The sequence below is a fragment of the Oncorhynchus clarkii genome, chromosome 31 (genome assembly GCF_045791955.1).
Source record: "Oncorhynchus clarkii lewisi isolate Uvic-CL-2024 chromosome 31, UVic_Ocla_1.0, whole genome shotgun sequence".
Lineage (NCBI taxonomy): Eukaryota > Metazoa > Chordata > Actinopteri > Salmoniformes > Salmonidae > Oncorhynchus > Oncorhynchus clarkii.
Genome location: NC_092177.1, coordinates 7869913 through 7886935, shown reverse-complemented (window position 1 = coordinate 7886935; position 17023 = coordinate 7869913). Strand labels below are relative to the sequence as shown.

The following is a 17023-nucleotide window of genomic DNA, read 5'->3' as shown; positions in this document are numbered from 1 at the left end:
CACAAATCATTCTGCGCTCTGTCACTCTCAGACGAGAGAATTTTGAAATCGGAGTATAGAGCCAGCGCGAATTTACGAACGCACCCATAAGAATCGAGTGCAGTTTGTTTGCTATATATAAAACAAGAGTATGAATTGATCAGGGGCCATGATTTGTTGTGTGAAATCACAAAATATATAGTCCAACATTTATTTTCAAATACCTAAAGAAAAAAACATTTAGATTTTTGTACAATAGTTTTGATAAGTTTTTATACAGTAGTTTTCCTTTGGTGAATTTAGAAAAAACTAAAGTCAACATCGACATGGCAGTAGGATTTCAAGCTCCAGGCTCTGAAAGATAATGTCAGGAAGAAGAGGTGCAATGAAAATAAAATCTAAAATAAGCCTGGCATTTCAGACTGAAAAGAAAGTAAAATGTAGAACACAAAAAAAGAGACATATTATAAAGTAGGTAATCTAATTTATAACATCCAGCTTTAAACCCGGCTAAGATATTACATATCTCATAGCAAACTGCATTTCAACAAAATGAGACTGTATAAAGAAATATGTTCTCTGCACTTTCTTACTGAATTCATAACGCAAACAAAGATCTAATGAAAAATACATCTTGTGATTGAGATGAACCACTAGTTTTGATTGAACAGAAAATTATTATTTGATGGGGCAGGTATGTTAGAACAACTTACATAACATAGGCCTATAATATTCAAATAAGAAATATAAGTAAATGGTCTTCTGGCTCCTACACGGTTTTTACATTCAGAAGAGTAACAACAAACATATGATTTATGTACACAACATTATTCAAAACGTTAAACATGCAGGGCTAGCTGGAAAACTTTGGCAACACATTAAGTGCAACAGAGTAACAGAACTCCAACAGATCTTCCTACACTGGCTTCAGCGTGGACAGATGATTCGTTCATCAGAGGACTAGTCTCAGTGCTTCAACCCTGGTACGAATTCTTGTGCTTCAGGGTTCAAATTGCTGTTGATCTAAAGAGGGGAAAAAAACATGAGGGGAAAATGTAATCAAAGCTTACAGAGATGATTCAATCCAAACAAATGGAGATATTATAGGCCTATTCTTAGTAAAGTATGTTCCAACCTGTGTTGTCTTGCCAACTCCTCATGCCAAACAAGACAAAAATCATACTTTATACGTATGCTCAAAATGTTCTTCTATTCTACTGAGAAATATACTTTGTTTGTATTCTTATCTTTTATTATTTCTTATTGTTGTTGCATTGTCAAGAAGGAACATACAAGTAAACATTTCGTTGGACGGTGTATCCTTTGGAAATACGACTAATAAAACTTCAAATGTGGTGGCAAGAAAGCACATACATATCTGGGACTAGGCTAGCCTCAGAAACACAGGCTCTTCATGAGTCGAAGAGACAAGATTTTGAAGGATGGCCACATGAGACTAGCCTGGCAAGCCACCTGATCCTGAATGGTTCCCTACAAAATAATAGGACTAGGCCAAATAAAATGGCTACTTTCCACAGACTTTACTTTAAGGAAACCTGGACAAACAAAAATCACTGAAACATTTACCGCCAGGCCGTCGACGATGTCTGTGTCACAGAGGACCAGTAGGTTGAGTTGGTTCTGGAGTTGACCGAGGGTTAGAGGGAGATCTCTTGCTGGGATGAACCATTCGTTCTCCTCTTCCTCCAACATCTCCTGGAAACACTGCTCAATGAACTCCTCCTCCCACAGCTCCTCCTCAATCTGGGGACAAAGCATTCAAAATAATTTAGACACCCACTCTTCGCAAAACACTAAATTATTGAAATAATGATACATTGCTATTACAAAAACAGCTATTTCTTTGTATGTGGAATAGGCATTAAATATTAAATCAACTAGCTACCTAATCTAGTACCTGATAAATAGGCAGAATAAGTAGAGTACCTGTCTGTTGAATTCCTCCTCGTTCTCCATCCACATGTATTCAGCAAAAGGATTGTCATCATTGATGAACTGTCCGTGTAGGATAAGTTCGCTGTTGCTGAGGCTTGGGGTGTTGTTGATGCGACTTGGGTCTTTCATTTTGGCTGTAACAAAGATGAGATAAGTTAGTTGTATCTTCAAAAATAGACCAACAGAGGAACAATTACAATATTTCAGAACACAGTAATAATAAGACACAGCAATAAACAATCCGAGTTTCCGAGTAGCGCGGTCTAAGGCACTGCATCTCAGTGCTCGATGCGTCACTACAGACACCCTGGTTCGAATCCAGGCTGTAACACAACCGGCCGTGATTGGGAGTCCCATAGGCGCACAATTGGCCTAGCGTCGTCCGGGTTTGGGGTGTAGGCCGTCATTGTAAATAAGAATTTCTTCTTAACTGACTTGCCTAGTTAAATAAAGGTTTTATTTATTTAAAGAAACTTGTAGCGAGTCGTTCTTAAGACTCGCTATAAAGGCTTAAAGCAGCAACTAGGCACACACATTTCTGTTTTATATGGACCACATCAATGTTAATATAACGTTACGATATATTTCATAAAGGTCAACTTACCAGGTGAAGGTTCAAAGCTGTCCGTTGTTGCTTTTGTTTTGTTCTCCAACTCTTTATTTCCAAGACAAGTGAGCAATAATGGCCGCTGAGGCTGTTTACACGTTGAGCGTCAGCGATTGGACGAATCGTATGACCTTCCCATGTGACCAGGGCGCATCCTCCCTGCGACTCTCGTTATAGAGCTTCAACGCCGTGTGAGCCCACCCTGCGCAGGTAAGGACAATAAACCTCAGTTCCCTACATTCGGGAAATCTTCGTTTGACTGTAAAATAACTAACTTTACATATTACGAATATATCTTGTTTATATTGAGCTCCTTTATTTTTTTTGTAGCATAATATTACACCTCATGATGAAAACATGCAAGCTCGTTGCCATCAAATTAGCTTCGTAAGCTAACTAGGCCAGAGGCCTTGCCTTTCACATCAAATATATGTTATGCTGCTGTTATCTATTAACATTTTAGTTGGCTACTATCATCTTCAAACTAAACGTTTTTAGTTATATCTTGTACGCACAACATTCAGCAAATATTCACATACTGAGTACATATGTTTTTGGCAGCATAGACAAAAAGCGGAAAAAATCAGCTCTTGCGGTTAACTGCATCTCGTGTTAGTTAGCAACTTGAATAGCTAATGTTGCGATACATTGTCTATACTGTTGTCTTTGCTATAGCAGGATCTAACAGTGTTCTGATCCAGAGACTGGATTCAAATTCCCTTTTTTAATTTTTTTAAATCATTGTAACCTTGTAACTAAACATTTTTAAAAGCTCTTTTTCAAGTTGTGTCCAAACTGCAGTTAGGACAATTTGTTGGTCACTTGGTGCATTACCCTTTCTCTATGAAGATGAAGCCATGTTTGATATATCTTCTCTTCTGGCTATGACATACAGTTAATGCTACTGTATATCTTCCTCTACTTTCGTATGAGGTCAATTCACGTCTGAATCTTTACTGTACATTTCCCTCCTTTTCTGTGAGTGGTCTCTCTTCAATGCTTTAATAAATGGTTCTTCCTGTTTCTTTCATATAAACCTAACATTCTGATTCTGAACACAGTTCAATTGACTATTTAAATTGGTCTGTTCTCTCTACACTTGCTCTATGTACATTGTAGGCTAACTGAACCTGGCTTCAGACAGTGTTGTTGGCACCTCCATATCCCCATGCTAACTGTGGAGGAGGGTGGCAGACAAGAACTTACACCCTACACTTTCACCATTATGTTTCTGCAGAAATATTCCATCAGATGAAGAGGAGAGTTTTCCTTTTTCCTCATCCACGTTGACTTGTTGCCACGTCGTTGTCAGTTTTTGAATTGACCAAATCTTCTCTTCGTTCAAAGACTTCTAAATTGGCCCTCGCTTTAGCTGCTTCCTTATTCTGTTTATTGTGCTGTGTAATCTCACATTGAGTTAGTTTAGAGCTCGTCAGCCATTTTGAGGATTGCCATGTCCCAGAAGATTCCATCTGATAGCTCTCAGAAAGGCTTTGCTGTGGGACGCGGGCTTCTGGCTGCTGCTGAGACCCTCAACTTCAGCATGAATGAACAGCGTTCAGACAGTCTCCATGGCTCAACCTCCAGACAGTTGCACGGCATGTCCTCGGGTATGGGTGGTGGTGAGTGTGACCCGCAGCTGTCCCGTCGTGGTGGCGGCGGCAGCCACATTGGCAATTCCATAAAGCTGTTTTCCAGCTTGGGCCTGTCGCCCGCTGACCTGGACGTGCTGGCACAGATCCCAGAAGACAACATTAGTGTGGAGACCTTGCCTCACCTTATAATGCAGCTTAAGAACCGGAAGGTGGAGTCTGACAGACGCATGGCAGGCAACTCTAGAGGGGACCTGTCCGGGCTCTCCTCTGAGCCCTCATACAGAGCCAGCAGAGACGACTGGGATGGCATGCGTGTTGGCAAACTGGGTGGTTCCATGGGGCAAGCTTCGGCCCACGCTCAGCAAGGAGACTTGGGCTACAATTCCATCCAAGACACTTCAGCTGGAAGGTACGAACTCGACTATGGCCACGGCAGTGGTGGAAGAGATCCAGGGTGGTATTCAGATCTTTCCCGTGATCGCTACAGCGGTATGGGCATGGGTCCCCCTTCAGCGGCAGACAGTGTCTTTATGACCAGGAGAATGGGTTCCCCGTCCCAAGGCAAAGTGCAGGACTTCTTAGGAGTTATACCTCACATGTTTCCCCATGTGTGCTCTCTTTGTGATTTTGACGTGCACTCTACCATGGTGAGTATTAACTCCAATTCATTTTCCACTTTACCTGTCTATTTCACTCCGTCTACTCTGATCTCAGTTTGATTGCTACTCTCATAAAGGCACGGATACTTTCAATTCAAGACCACTTTTTGAATTTTATAATCAAATCTTTTATTATATCTTTTGATTTATCAAGTGACGGAAAGCCAATCCTACAGTACACTAAGTAATGATTCAACAAGTCTGTTTTATGGTAGCATCATATCTCCACTTATTCAGCTTCTTTCTCCTTTTTTTTTTTGAAGAGCCGTAGTTGAATCACCCTTTTGCTTTCTAATTGGTGTGGGAGCCAATTAATGTATACAGTGTATGTCTTCAGTAAATCAGTCTCTCATCCAGTGGTTGTCTTGGTCTGCAGGAGTGGAACCAGCACACGGATGGATTACGCCATACAGAAAACCAGAGGCTCCTCCTGCAAATGTAAGTTACATTTCCTCTTCAAACACACTATGTTATGTAAAGACCTTTTCGCAAAACAAGGTTGTTTTGACTAAAGTTCAGAGACCCACTGAAACGTCTGTGTACAACTTTTACCCTGCCTACTTGAAAAAAAGCACGAAGAGAGGGAAAAATAAATATTTTAAAATAAAATTGTGTGAACCATCAATGATTTTTGGCCAATGTTCTCCCATGACCATTATAGGTACCCAGAATGGGATCCACACATGGCCACAAGCAGAAGGTATGTGTCTCACTTTCCCGCATGTGCACACTCGCTCTCTCTTTCTCACACACACACGCCAGTTGTTATAACATGTTTGCAAATATTAGTCCCAAGAGTTGATAAAGAACATAAACCAGTTAACAAGAAACCTTTCAGGTGTTTTGACTTTAAAGAGTAACTGCCCCTTTAAAAAAAAAAACTTCTCATTTAGAAAACAGCCTATGTGGCATCTATGAGTGTGAAACATTTATTCTAATGTCAACATTGACTACAAAGTATAAATACGGTCATTTTGGTCATAAAGTCCATCTTGTCCAAAACAGAGTTTTTTTTTTTGTGAGGCTTGTGGTCCTTGACTGCATCACAACATAAACGAAGGCTGGCTTTGTTTTAATCCTGCCGACAGCTGGCATCACACTAGAAATTATACATCCAGAGCTGCTCTCGACCCGATTGGAATCCCTTCGGTAAATTTGGGTTGACTTTGGATATCCCTATGGGGCTCGTTAGGTACCATCGATAAAATGGGACAATATGTTGAAATTTCAGTGACTTAAACTCAAACCAACTATTAATTGTATTAATTAATTTACAAATATTGAAAGCATTTATTGAGAACTAAAAAAGAATGAGAATATTATCTAATTTACATTGTGTAATTTATTGATGGCCCCTAACTAGCCCTGGGCATAGGCTATCCAAATTCAAACCAAATTTACCACCGTCGCATACCAGTCAGCTAAAGTTAATTGTCTAAATCATTATTTTTTTTAAACTCTTGTCAACAGCGAACACACACACACGAGACAACCACACCCCCAAAACCAACTCGAGTTTGAATTAAGTCATGGACAATAGCATTTCTTAATGAACCAAGTATAAAACGAGGCCAAATCAGGAAGTGAAGTTGCACTTTTAAATACGTAGCTGAATCAGTCTTATGTAATTAGACTGAATCTCATGTTTGTCCCCTTTTCAGCGGTGGGTCTCATCTACTGGAGACCACCAATCAATCAGCCGGTCTCCTGGGACCAATCCCCATGGCTGAAAGGCAGCAGGCTGGAGGAGGGCGCATGAGCTCCGGTTGGGGTAATGCTGTGTTTGTGTGAAAGATTGTGTCCGTGTCTGAAATGGAATCCGATTCCCTTTTAGTGCACTACTTTTGATTAGGGTTCCATAAGGCTCTGGCCAAAAGTAGTGCACTATATAGGGAATAGGGTGCCTTTTTCCCCCCGGATGCCGCCAATGTATACTTATTCCTGTCACTTACTGATTTAATTTCTGTATTCATTACCATGTTATCATTGTCATTAAAGGGATAGGCCCAGTTCACCCAAATTACTAAATGACATATTGGCTTCCTGACCTTGTAATCAGTCTAGGGATAAAGGAAGACAGTAATCCATGTTTTGGTTAGCTGGCTACTGCCATGTTGTAATTTAAGTGACTGTGGGTCCTTGAAAAGCCATATGTATGTATGTGTATATAATATGTGTATATATATATGTGTGTGTGTGTGTATATATATGAAAACCTCTATGTATATGTGTGTATATATAAAACCTCTTATGTCTGTTTAGGTGGTGGTGCTGGATCTAATGTTGGATCAGGCAAGCCACATCAACACTCTATGGCACTTAAACAGGTAATGTGTTTTATTTGTCATGATATTATCTTGATCAAATACAATCTTTTTACTGCAATGCAGTGACCCGAGTAACTCCTCATCAAAAACAAATGTCTTTTTACTGGTATGTCTTAGGTGTGAAAGTCATGGATTCAACCTGTTTTGTAACTGTTCTCCTCATCAGATCAGAAGCAAAGTCGTGGTGGCCAAATATGACAGGAGTCCTCTGTCTAACAAAGCCCTGTTCGCCCTGGTTGAACCCTTTGGAACTCTCTGTGAACACCTGGTACTGAAGAACAAGGTAAAGCACGACTCTTTGTGCCACCTTGCCAGGGCATGTTCAATTCTGGGCGTACGTGGAGAGTCTAGGATTTGCGTGCGCAACAAACTAATGGGATTTATCAAACATTTTATTTTTTCTTGATCAATCAGAGCCATACTGTATTTCTGCGCTCGTGAACAAGCGTTACAGCCCCATCTGGAAAACAGCCTCCATTCACCCTTTATGTTAGAACTGGGTCATGACAGTTTTTATAAAGCGCGATGGTAAATTTGATCACATTTCTGTAGAGGTGTGGGCAGAATGTTTTAATATTTTGCAGTGACTTTTTAAACTACATTTTCTGACTAAATAAAAAATGATAGAACTATTTCAGTCAATATGCTGCTATGCAATCTCCTTCCCCAACTGTAAATACATCTGTTTTCACACCAGACCTACATTCTGTTTTTATTGGCCGACCATTATTAGAATTCCCGATGACTGGTCCTGTAGCACAGGGTTCATGATGCGTATTCCTACTCCCACAGGCCTTTTTAGAAATGGAGACTCATAAGGAAGCTAGGGATGTGGTGAGCTACTACCAGCAGAAGCCAGCGGTGTTGCACGGGAAACAAATCACCTTATATCTGTCCAAGGAACTCATGGTGATTCAGGTAATATTGGAGTATTGTCCTTATTCGTCTATTTTTCATGAGTTTTTTTACCTGTATCTGTTGTATCAAGGAAAATACCTCAAGTCACTGGGCTGCGTTTCTATCTTAGCTGACCGTTAACGACCCCCCAGTGATCATGCACGCAAAACCAGTACACGTAATATGTTCCTCTCTCTAAATACAGAAAGACAGCAGAACTGAGAGAATCAACCGGGAGGCGAAACAAGGCAAAGAGCCAGCGGTGGCGAACCAATCGCAGGTAGTCTTCTTCTCCAACTTGCCGCGTGAGAACGAGAAGAAGCAGGAACTCCTCACCATCGCGCGGCGCTTCGGCACCGTGGAGAAACACTTGTTTCTAACTGATGAGGTAAAAGTCCTATTTATTTATTCTCTGTATTAATTTTTTTTTACTAATGTTTGGATAAAAGCGTCTGCTAAATGGCGCATATTATAACTCAGCAAAAAAAGAAACATCCGTTTTTCAGGACCCTGACTTTCAAAGATAATTTGTGTGAAGTTATTTGGATTTCAAGAGGTTCATTTGTAGAGGGTTTAAACACTGTTTCCCATGGTTGTTCAACGAAGCATAAACAATTAACAGCTTACAGACGGTAGGCAATTAAGGTCACAGTTATGAAAGCTTAGGACACTAAAGAGGCCTTTCTACTGACCCTGGAAAAACACCAAAAGAAAGATGCCCAGGGTCCCTGCTCATCTGTGTGAACGTGCCTGAGGCATGAGGATATTTTTTTAATTGTATTATATTTTGGATCTGTCATGAAGGCTTAAAATGTATAAACGTTAGCGTTTGTCTTCCTAGTCTTTTGTTCAGCTGGGGTCTGCGGAGGATGCTGAGATGTTGGTGAAGTACTACACTCTGAATCCACTGACCATCCAGGGAAAGACTGTCCGTTTAAACATCTGTACCAAGTACAAGACCTTGAAGTAAGAATTCCCCAGATTCATTCAGTGCTTCATTATCACATTAGAGGACTTAGTTGGCATTTTTTTCACAGAGGTAGCTGTACTGATTGTGGATTGTTGTCTGTCTGTAACAGTGTGGGTAATCGCTCCAACAAACTGATGGATGATAAGAGAAGGAGAAGCAACAGTAGTACTGGGCCCAAAGACAGAAGTTCTTCCAGAAGTGGTAAATCTTCCTCTAGCAGCAAAGCCAAAGAGGACAAGAAGGAACCACCAAAAGGAGAGGACTGCAGTGCAGAGAGAAAGGGGGAGAGGTCAGGAGGAGAGGGAGAGGGGTCAGGTGATGAGGTGGCTGGTGTGATGGAGGGAGATGACGCTGAGGAGTGCAAAGGAGAGGGAGACCAAGGTTCACGTGATGATGGGTCGTCAGAGGACAAGGCTGAAGACGTGACGGAAGACCCAGAGCCCGCGGCCAACACCAGTCTGGAATCCCAGGAGGAGAAGGAACCTGCTCCGGACTCCGACGACGTTCCGAGCACTGCCAAGGTTCTGAGCAGTAGTGATGTCACAGAGAAGGCTGAGGCGTCAGAGGTGGAGGAGGGGACTGTGCCTGCTCCAGAGGAGAAAGCGGAGGGAGAGCCTGAGAGTGAACAGATGGAAACTGAAGCCACTACAGATGAGCCAGAGACCGAGGACAAGGATGACATTCCGTCGGCAGAGCCAGCAGAGAGCTCAGAGATGCATGAGGAACAACTACCTGCAGACCAGGTAGGTCAACAACAGAAAACATTTACAGTCCAAGAAAATATTATTAGTCTTGCTTACAAGTTGGCACTACTCTTGTGTTTTTGTTCTGTTGAGCACAGTGACATATCTCCCTTATATAATTTTTTTTTATATTGTTCATATTGTAAACATTTATTTATAATGTATAACTAACATGTTGACATACAGTACCAGTCTCATACAGTGACCTACTCATTCCAGGGTTTTTATTTTTACGATTTTCAAAATTGTAGAATAATAGTGAAGACATCAAAACTATTAAATAACACACAGAATCATGCACTAACCAAAAAAGTGTTAATCAAATCTAAATAGATTTTGTTTGATTCTTCAAAGTAGCCATCCTTTGCCTTGACAGCTTTGCACAGTCTTGGCATTCTCTCAACCGGCTTCATGAGGTAGTCACCTGAAATGCATTTCAATTAACAGGTGTTCCTTGTTCAAAGTTAATTTGTGGAATTTCTTTCTGTCTTAATGTGTTTCAGCCAATCAGTTGTGTTGTGACAAGGTAGGGGTTGTATACAGGAGACAGCCCTATTTGGTTAAAGACCAAGACTATATTATGGCAAGAACATCTCAAATACACAAAGATAAACAACATGAAGGTCAGTCAATACAGAACATTTCAAGAACTTACAAGAACTTTGAAAGTTTCTTCAAGTGCCGTCGCAAAAACCATAAAGCGCTATGATGAAACTGGCTCTCATGAGTACCGCCACAGGAAAGGAAGACCCAGAGTTACCTCTGCTGCAGAGGATAAGGTCATTAGAGTTACCAGCCTCAGAAATTGTAGCCCAAATAAATGTTTCGCCGAGTTCAAGTAACAGACACATCTCAACATCAACTGTTCAGAGGGGACTGTGTGAATCAGGCCTTCATGGTTGAATTGCTGCAAAGAAACCTCTACTAAAGGACACCAATAATAAGAAGAGACTTGCTTGGGCCAAGAAACACTAGAGATGGACACTAGACCGGTGGAAATCTGTCCTTTGGTCTGATGAGTACAAATGTGAGATTTTTGGTTCCAACCGCCGTGTCTTTGTTAGACGCTGAGTAGGTGAATGGAGGATCTCCGCGTGTGTAATTCCCCCCGTGAAGCATGGAGGAAGAAGTGTGGGAGTGATTTTTTTTTTTAGAATTCAAGGCACATGTAACTTGCATGGCTACCACAGCATTCTGCAGCGATACGCCATCCCATCTGGTTTGGGCTTAGTTCCACTTTCATTTGTTTTTCAACAGGACAATGACCTAAAACACACCTTCTGGCTGTGTAAGGGCTATTTGACCGAGAAGAAGAGTGATGGAGTGCTGCATCAGACCTAGTCACCCGACCTCAATCCAATAGAGATGGTTTGGGATGAGTTGGACCGCAGAGGGAAGGAAAAGCAGCCAATAAGTGCTAACTCCTTCAAGACTGTTGGAAAAGCATTCCAGGTGAAGCTGGTTGAGAGAATTGCCAAGAGTGTGCAGAGCTGTCATCAAGGCAAATGATGGCTATTTGAAGAATCTCAAATATAAAATATATTTTGATTTGTTTAATACTTTTTTTTTGGGTTACTACATGTGTTATTTCATAGTTGTGATGTCTTCACTATTATTCTACAATGTAGAAAATAGTAAAAATAAAGGAAAAAACCCTTGAATGAGTCCAAACCTTTGACTGGTGCTTTATGTTGAATATGTAACTAACATGTTGTTCGTTTCCGCCAGGAGGAGGGCAGCATGGAGCAGGACTTCCCGGAAAACATGGATGACTTTGTGACTCTGGATGAGCTGGCAGAGGACGAGGACTTGGAGAGACAGGACTCCTCATCCAAAGAAAAGTACTCCTCTTCAGGTAAACAACATTAACTTCACCTCTTATCTAGCATGATGTATGATCATTTAATTTAGGCTGATTGATTGATTGACAGCGCCTGTGGAATTGAAAACCATTGCTACAGTGTCGGCCCACGTGAAAAGTAAGCTACAGCAACTGTTGTTGGGTGAAAGTAAACAGTTGTGTAATTGTCGCCCTCATCCTCTCTTTGCAGGAAGCTCTAAGAAAATTGGGGGATTGAGAGTGGTCAACGTTGTGGGATTTAAACGAGCCTATGGTTTTCTGAACGAGATCTTGGCCCTGGCCAAACCCTTCGGTACTGTAGTTCAGCACCTGGTGCTTGACGTGAGACCTGAGGTAAAGTTGGTTGATAGATTAATTTGACAGTTAAAAAGCGATGAAGAAAAAAAATAGTGAAGTTTAACTATTGTGTATATTTTCTTTGTTGGTGAACCTAGGCCTTTCTGCAACTCAATTCGGAAGAAGAGGCCAAAGCAATGGTCAATTTCTACAGCGGGAATGTAACACCGACTGTGTGTGGGAAGTCTGTGAAAATCTACCATTCACAGACGTACGCTACCATTCAGGTGAGCTCCGTACCTGCAGATTGTTGGTCAGCCTTCTACAGTAGAAGTTGTTTGTAATGTTTGTTGTTCTTCTTGCAGAGTGGGAGAGTGGTATACGTGGGTCAGATTCCCCACTTCAAATCCTCCGACGCCTCTCTTCTGAAAATCGCTGAACCGTTCGGCAAAGTGAGGCGCTATTTCCTGAACAGATCTCGCAACGAGGTAATGAAATATTTTGTTTTCTCTTCGGCTCTCAGAGCTTCTTGGAAAGAGTGGGAAACAAAACAAATGTGGATTTCTATTGTTTGTTAATTATTTAATTTCTAGTGTTTCATTGAGATGGAACGTGGCGAGGACGCTGAGAGAATGTCTGAGACCTACAAGGACACGCCCCCTAAATTCGAAGGCAAGCGACTAACGGTGTACGTGAGCAGGAAGTACAAACAGCTCAAATACGGGTGAGTCAAATGAAACAGTTAATGTAATTGCTGTGAGCCATGTACATTTCAACTTATTTCTGTCACTACTAAGATGGCGACACTAAAGATGAAATGCTCTTTTGCGGCTCTTCCGCGACACTAAAGATGAAATACTCTTTCCCCACACTAGACACCGACCACCTGCCCCTGACTCTGAGGAGAAGAAGAGGTCGTCGAAGAGGGAGCGATCAGGCAGTGAAACGAGCTCCGCCAAAAGCTCAGCCGCCAAAAGCTCAGCCAAACAGGATGAAGAACCTCCAGTCAAGAAGTCCAGAGAGGAGACGGCATCTTCATCAGCAGACGAGCCTGAGAAAGAAGACAAGGAGGAGATGGTGGAGGCGCCCACTGAGCAGAGTGAGGTAGACGTTAGGAAGGAGGAGGAGGAGGAGGTGGTACAGGGGGAGCACGGTCAACCCTCTGAGACCTCAGCTGTACACAAGATTGACACTGACATGGTAAGTTTATCTGGCTTAGGTTGTTCTGAAAATGTCACCATATTCACTATAGTGTATTACTACGGATCACAGTCCTATGGGGCTTTGGTCAAACGTAGTTCGCTGTCATCATCAGCAATCCCTCTATGATGATCTGATGGGGAATATGACGCCATTCTGGGATGTAACCCCAGGCCGTTTTAGTTTGTCAACCAAAAGTAGTATCTTAAGGAACTGACTCTCTTATTGTCCTGTGCCGTAGAACATCAAAATGGAGGAAAACGAGACGGCCATTTCCATAGTGAGTGTGAGGAGCGTTGAGGAGAATGGAGAGACTGCCTGCACACCATCCCAGGCTGAGGGGAAGCTTTCATCAACCAGCCCGGTTCCTCTGGGGCCTTATGAGCCTAACAACCCAGTGGGTAAGGACAATGGTTTTCTATGTGTTTTAGAAATATTAATAACATAAAGAAACATTTTATTTTTCTGTCAGACAACTTTTGTCTTGTCCAACACATTAAAAATATATACACTACATAGACGAGTATCTGGACACCCCTTTCATTTAGTGGATTCAGTCTATAAAATCAAGCAAACAGCCATGAAATCTACATAGACAAACATTGGCAGTAGAATGGCCTTACTGAAGAGCTCAGTGACTTTCAAAGTGTCACCGTCATAGGATGCCACCTTTCCAACAAGTCAGTTCGTCAAATGTATGCCCTGCTAGAGCTGCCCAGGTCAACTGTAAGTGTTGTTATTGTGAAGTGGAAACATCTAGGAGCAACAGCTTCTCAACCACGAAGTGGTAGGGCGCACAAGCTCACAGAACGGGGCCGCCGAGTTCGGAAGCACGTAGAAATTGTCTGTCCTCGGTTGTGAGTTCAAAATGGCCTCAGCACAGGAACTGTTCATCGGGAGCTCCTTGAAATGAGTTTCCATGGCCGAACAGCCTCACACGAGCCTAAGATCACCATGCGTTATAACAAGCGTCGGCTGGAGTGGTGTAAAGCTCACCGCCATTGGACTCTGGAGCAGTGGAAACGCGTTCTCTGGAGTGATGAATCACGCTTCACCATCTGGCAGTCCGACGGATGAATCTGGGTTGGGCGGATGACAGGAGAACGCTACCTACCCAAATCCATAGTGCCAACTGTAATGTTTGGTGGAGGAGGAATAATGGTCTGGGGCTGTTTTTCATGGTTTGGCCTAGGCCCCTTAGTTCCAGTGAAGGGAGATCTTAACCTTACAGCATACAATGACATTCTAGACAATTCTGTGCTTCCAACTTTGTAGCAACAGTTTGGGGAAGGCCCTTTCCTGTTTCAGCATGACAATGCCCCCTGTGCACAAAGCAAGGTCCATACAGAAATGGTTTGCAGAGATCAGTGTGGAAGAACTTGACTGGCCTGCATCAGAGTCCTGACCTTAACCCCATCGAACACCTTTGGGATGAATTGGAACGCCGACTACGAGCCATGCCTAATCGCCCAACATCAGTGCCCGTCCTCACCAATGCTCTTGTGGCTGAATGGATGTTCCAACATCTAGTGGAAAGCCTTCCCAGAAGAGTGGAGGCTGTTATAGCAGCAATGTTCCAACATCTAGTGGAAAGACTTCCCAGAAGAGTGGAGGCTGTTATAGCAGCAATGTTCCAACATCTAGTGGAAAGCCTTCCCAGAAGAGTGGAGGCTGTTATAGCAGCAATGTTCCAACATCTAGTGGAAAGCCTTCCCAGAAGAGTGGAGGCTGTTATAGCAGCAAAAGGAGGGCGGGGCAACTTTATATTAATGTCCATGATTTTGGGAATGTTCAACGAGCAGGTGTCCACATACTTTTGACAATGTAGTTTATATCATATTTCATACATCAAATCAAATGTTATTTGTCACATGCCCTGAATAGAACAGGTGTAGACCTTTTTTTGTGAAATTCTTCCAACCAAACATCATAGTGACTCTGTCTGATTGCAGGTGTTGAATATGTGAAGATGGGGTACTACTGTAGAGTCTGTTTCCTGTTCTATTCCAATGAGGAGACAGCCAAGAAGGTTCACTGCAGCAGTCAATCTCACTACCAAAAACTCAAGGTAAAAATGCATTATTTTAGTCAATTAGCAGATATACCAAAATATTTGAGCAGTCATTTAAAGCTCTGACACAACACACCAATACGTCTCTCACTTTGTATCAAACAGTTGTCAGCATCCAGAAGGAAAAAAAAAACATTTTGTTCTGAAATCTAAATGCTGTCTTTTTTTTTTTTTTAATTTTCAGAAACATCTGGAAAAGGAGAAGGCCAAAGCTCAAAGTACCACAGGGACGAAGACTCCTGTTTAGGGAATGATGACGAGTGTTGGAAATGTTTACGCTTGGATAGAGTTCGTTTGTAACGCAAGAGTGGATGTTTCAGCAGTTCTTTTTTTCTTGTCTTTTCTTTTTTTTTTTTTTAAAGCTTTCGTGTTTAGTCATACAGTCTTGTAACTCTTTATTTTAACCAATGTACCGTACCAGGAGGAACCAACCATGAATGGGTCTGGAGAATGTAGGGAGTTTTGTATGCCTGGTTTTGTTTTTAAGATTTTCTGATAACTCGTCTTGCTAAATTGTTAAGTGCAAGAAACATTTTTGATTTGTGTTGAAGTCATAGGACGACATCCCTCTCAGATGCTGGTCTTTTGATTGGTTCCCCGACTGTTGTGATGCAGAGACGAGAAATAGCGTAACCAATTATATTAGGGCAAGTGAATAAAGAAAGGAGTTTGGTTGATCATTTTTAAATAAATGCCTCCCATGCAGATGTTCAGATAATTGCATTGCTTGGATGTATAATGAACAAAAAATATAAATTCGACGTGTAATGTGTTCCCACGTTTCATGAGTTTAAATAAAAGATCCCAGAAAAGTGTTTTGTGCATCTGAAAACATATTTCTCAAATGTTGTGAACAAATGTGTTTCCTTCCCAGTTAGTGATCATTTCTCCTTTACCAAGATAATCCATCCACCTGACAGATATGTCATATCAAGAAGCTGATTAAACAGCATGATCATTACACAGATGCACCTTGTGCTGGGGGGACCATAAAAGGCCACTAAAATGTGCTGTTTTGTCAAAACACAATGCCACAGATGTCTCAATTGGTATGCTGACTGCAGGAATGTCCGCCAGAGAATTGAATGTTAATTTCTCTACCGTAAGCTGCCTCTGTCATTTTTAGAGAATTTGGCAGCCTCACAACCACAGACCACGTTGTAACCAGTCCAGCCCAAGACCTCTACATCCGGCTTCTTCACCTGCGGGATGATCTGAGAATATCCACCAGAGCTGTTGCCATAGAATTGAATGTTAATTTCTCTACCATAAGCCGCCTCCAACGTCGTTTCAGAGAATTTGGCAGTATGTCCACCAGGCCTCACAACCGCAGACCGCGTGTAACCAGTCCAGGACCTCCACATCTGCCTCCCTGGCTGTATCGCAACCGGCCTGATTGAGACTCCCATAGGGCGGTGCACAATTGGCCAGGCGTCGATCCGGGTTTGGCCTGTGTGTGCCGTAAATGTAAGTAAGAATTTGTTCTTAACTGACTTGCCTAGTAAAATAAAAAAATCTTCACCTGCAGGGTCATCTGAGACCAGCCACCTGGACAGCTGATGAAACTGGGCTTGCACAACCAAAGAATTTCTGCACACACTCAGAAACCGTCTCGGGGAAGCTCACCTGCGTGCTCTTCATCCTCACTATGCTCTTGACCCAACTGCAGTTTTGCGTCGTAACCAACTTCAGTGGGAAAATGTTCACCTTCGATGGCCACTGCCACGCTGGAGAAGTGTGCTCTTCGGGCAGATGGCAAACAACTTGTATGGCATCGTGTGGTTTGCTGATGTCAACGTTGTGAACAGAGTCCCCCTGGGTGATTATGGTATGGGCAGGCATAAACTACGGACAACGAACACAATTGCATTTTATCGATGGC

At 42.2% G+C, this 17023-nt stretch overlaps 2 protein-coding genes across 2 annotated transcripts; one reads left to right on the top strand and one right to left on the bottom strand.

Moving 5' to 3' along the window:
- Nucleotides 1-152: 152 nt before the first annotated feature.
- Nucleotides 153-2715, bottom strand: LOC139391134 (polyadenylate-binding protein-interacting protein 2-like). Its single transcript, XM_071138683.1, has 4 exons — nt 2540-2715; nt 1927-2069; nt 1567-1743; nt 153-1002 (listed from the first exon to the last, which is right to left on the bottom strand). The coding sequence occupies exons 2-4, from the start codon at nt 2062-2064 to the stop codon at nt 946-948; spliced, it is 372 nt and encodes a 123-aa protein (XP_070994784.1). The 5' UTR covers nt 2065-2069; nt 2540-2715; the 3' UTR covers nt 153-945.
- LOC139391133 (matrin-3-like) lies at nt 2692-15956 on the top strand. Its single transcript, XM_071138682.1, has 20 exons — nt 2692-2752; nt 3780-4784; nt 5173-5234; nt 5458-5496; nt 6458-6567; nt 7059-7123; nt 7290-7406; nt 7916-8041; nt 8226-8408; nt 8862-8986; nt 9100-9733; nt 11462-11588; nt 11785-11927; nt 12029-12157; nt 12236-12358; nt 12464-12594; nt 12746-13070; nt 13312-13471; nt 15023-15138; nt 15326-15956. Exons 2-20 carry the CDS (start codon nt 3996-3998, stop codon nt 15386-15388), a joined length of 3567 nt encoding a protein of 1188 aa, XP_070994783.1. The 5' UTR covers nt 2692-2752; nt 3780-3995; the 3' UTR covers nt 15389-15956.
- The last annotated feature ends 1067 nt before the right edge of the window (nt 15957-17023 follow it).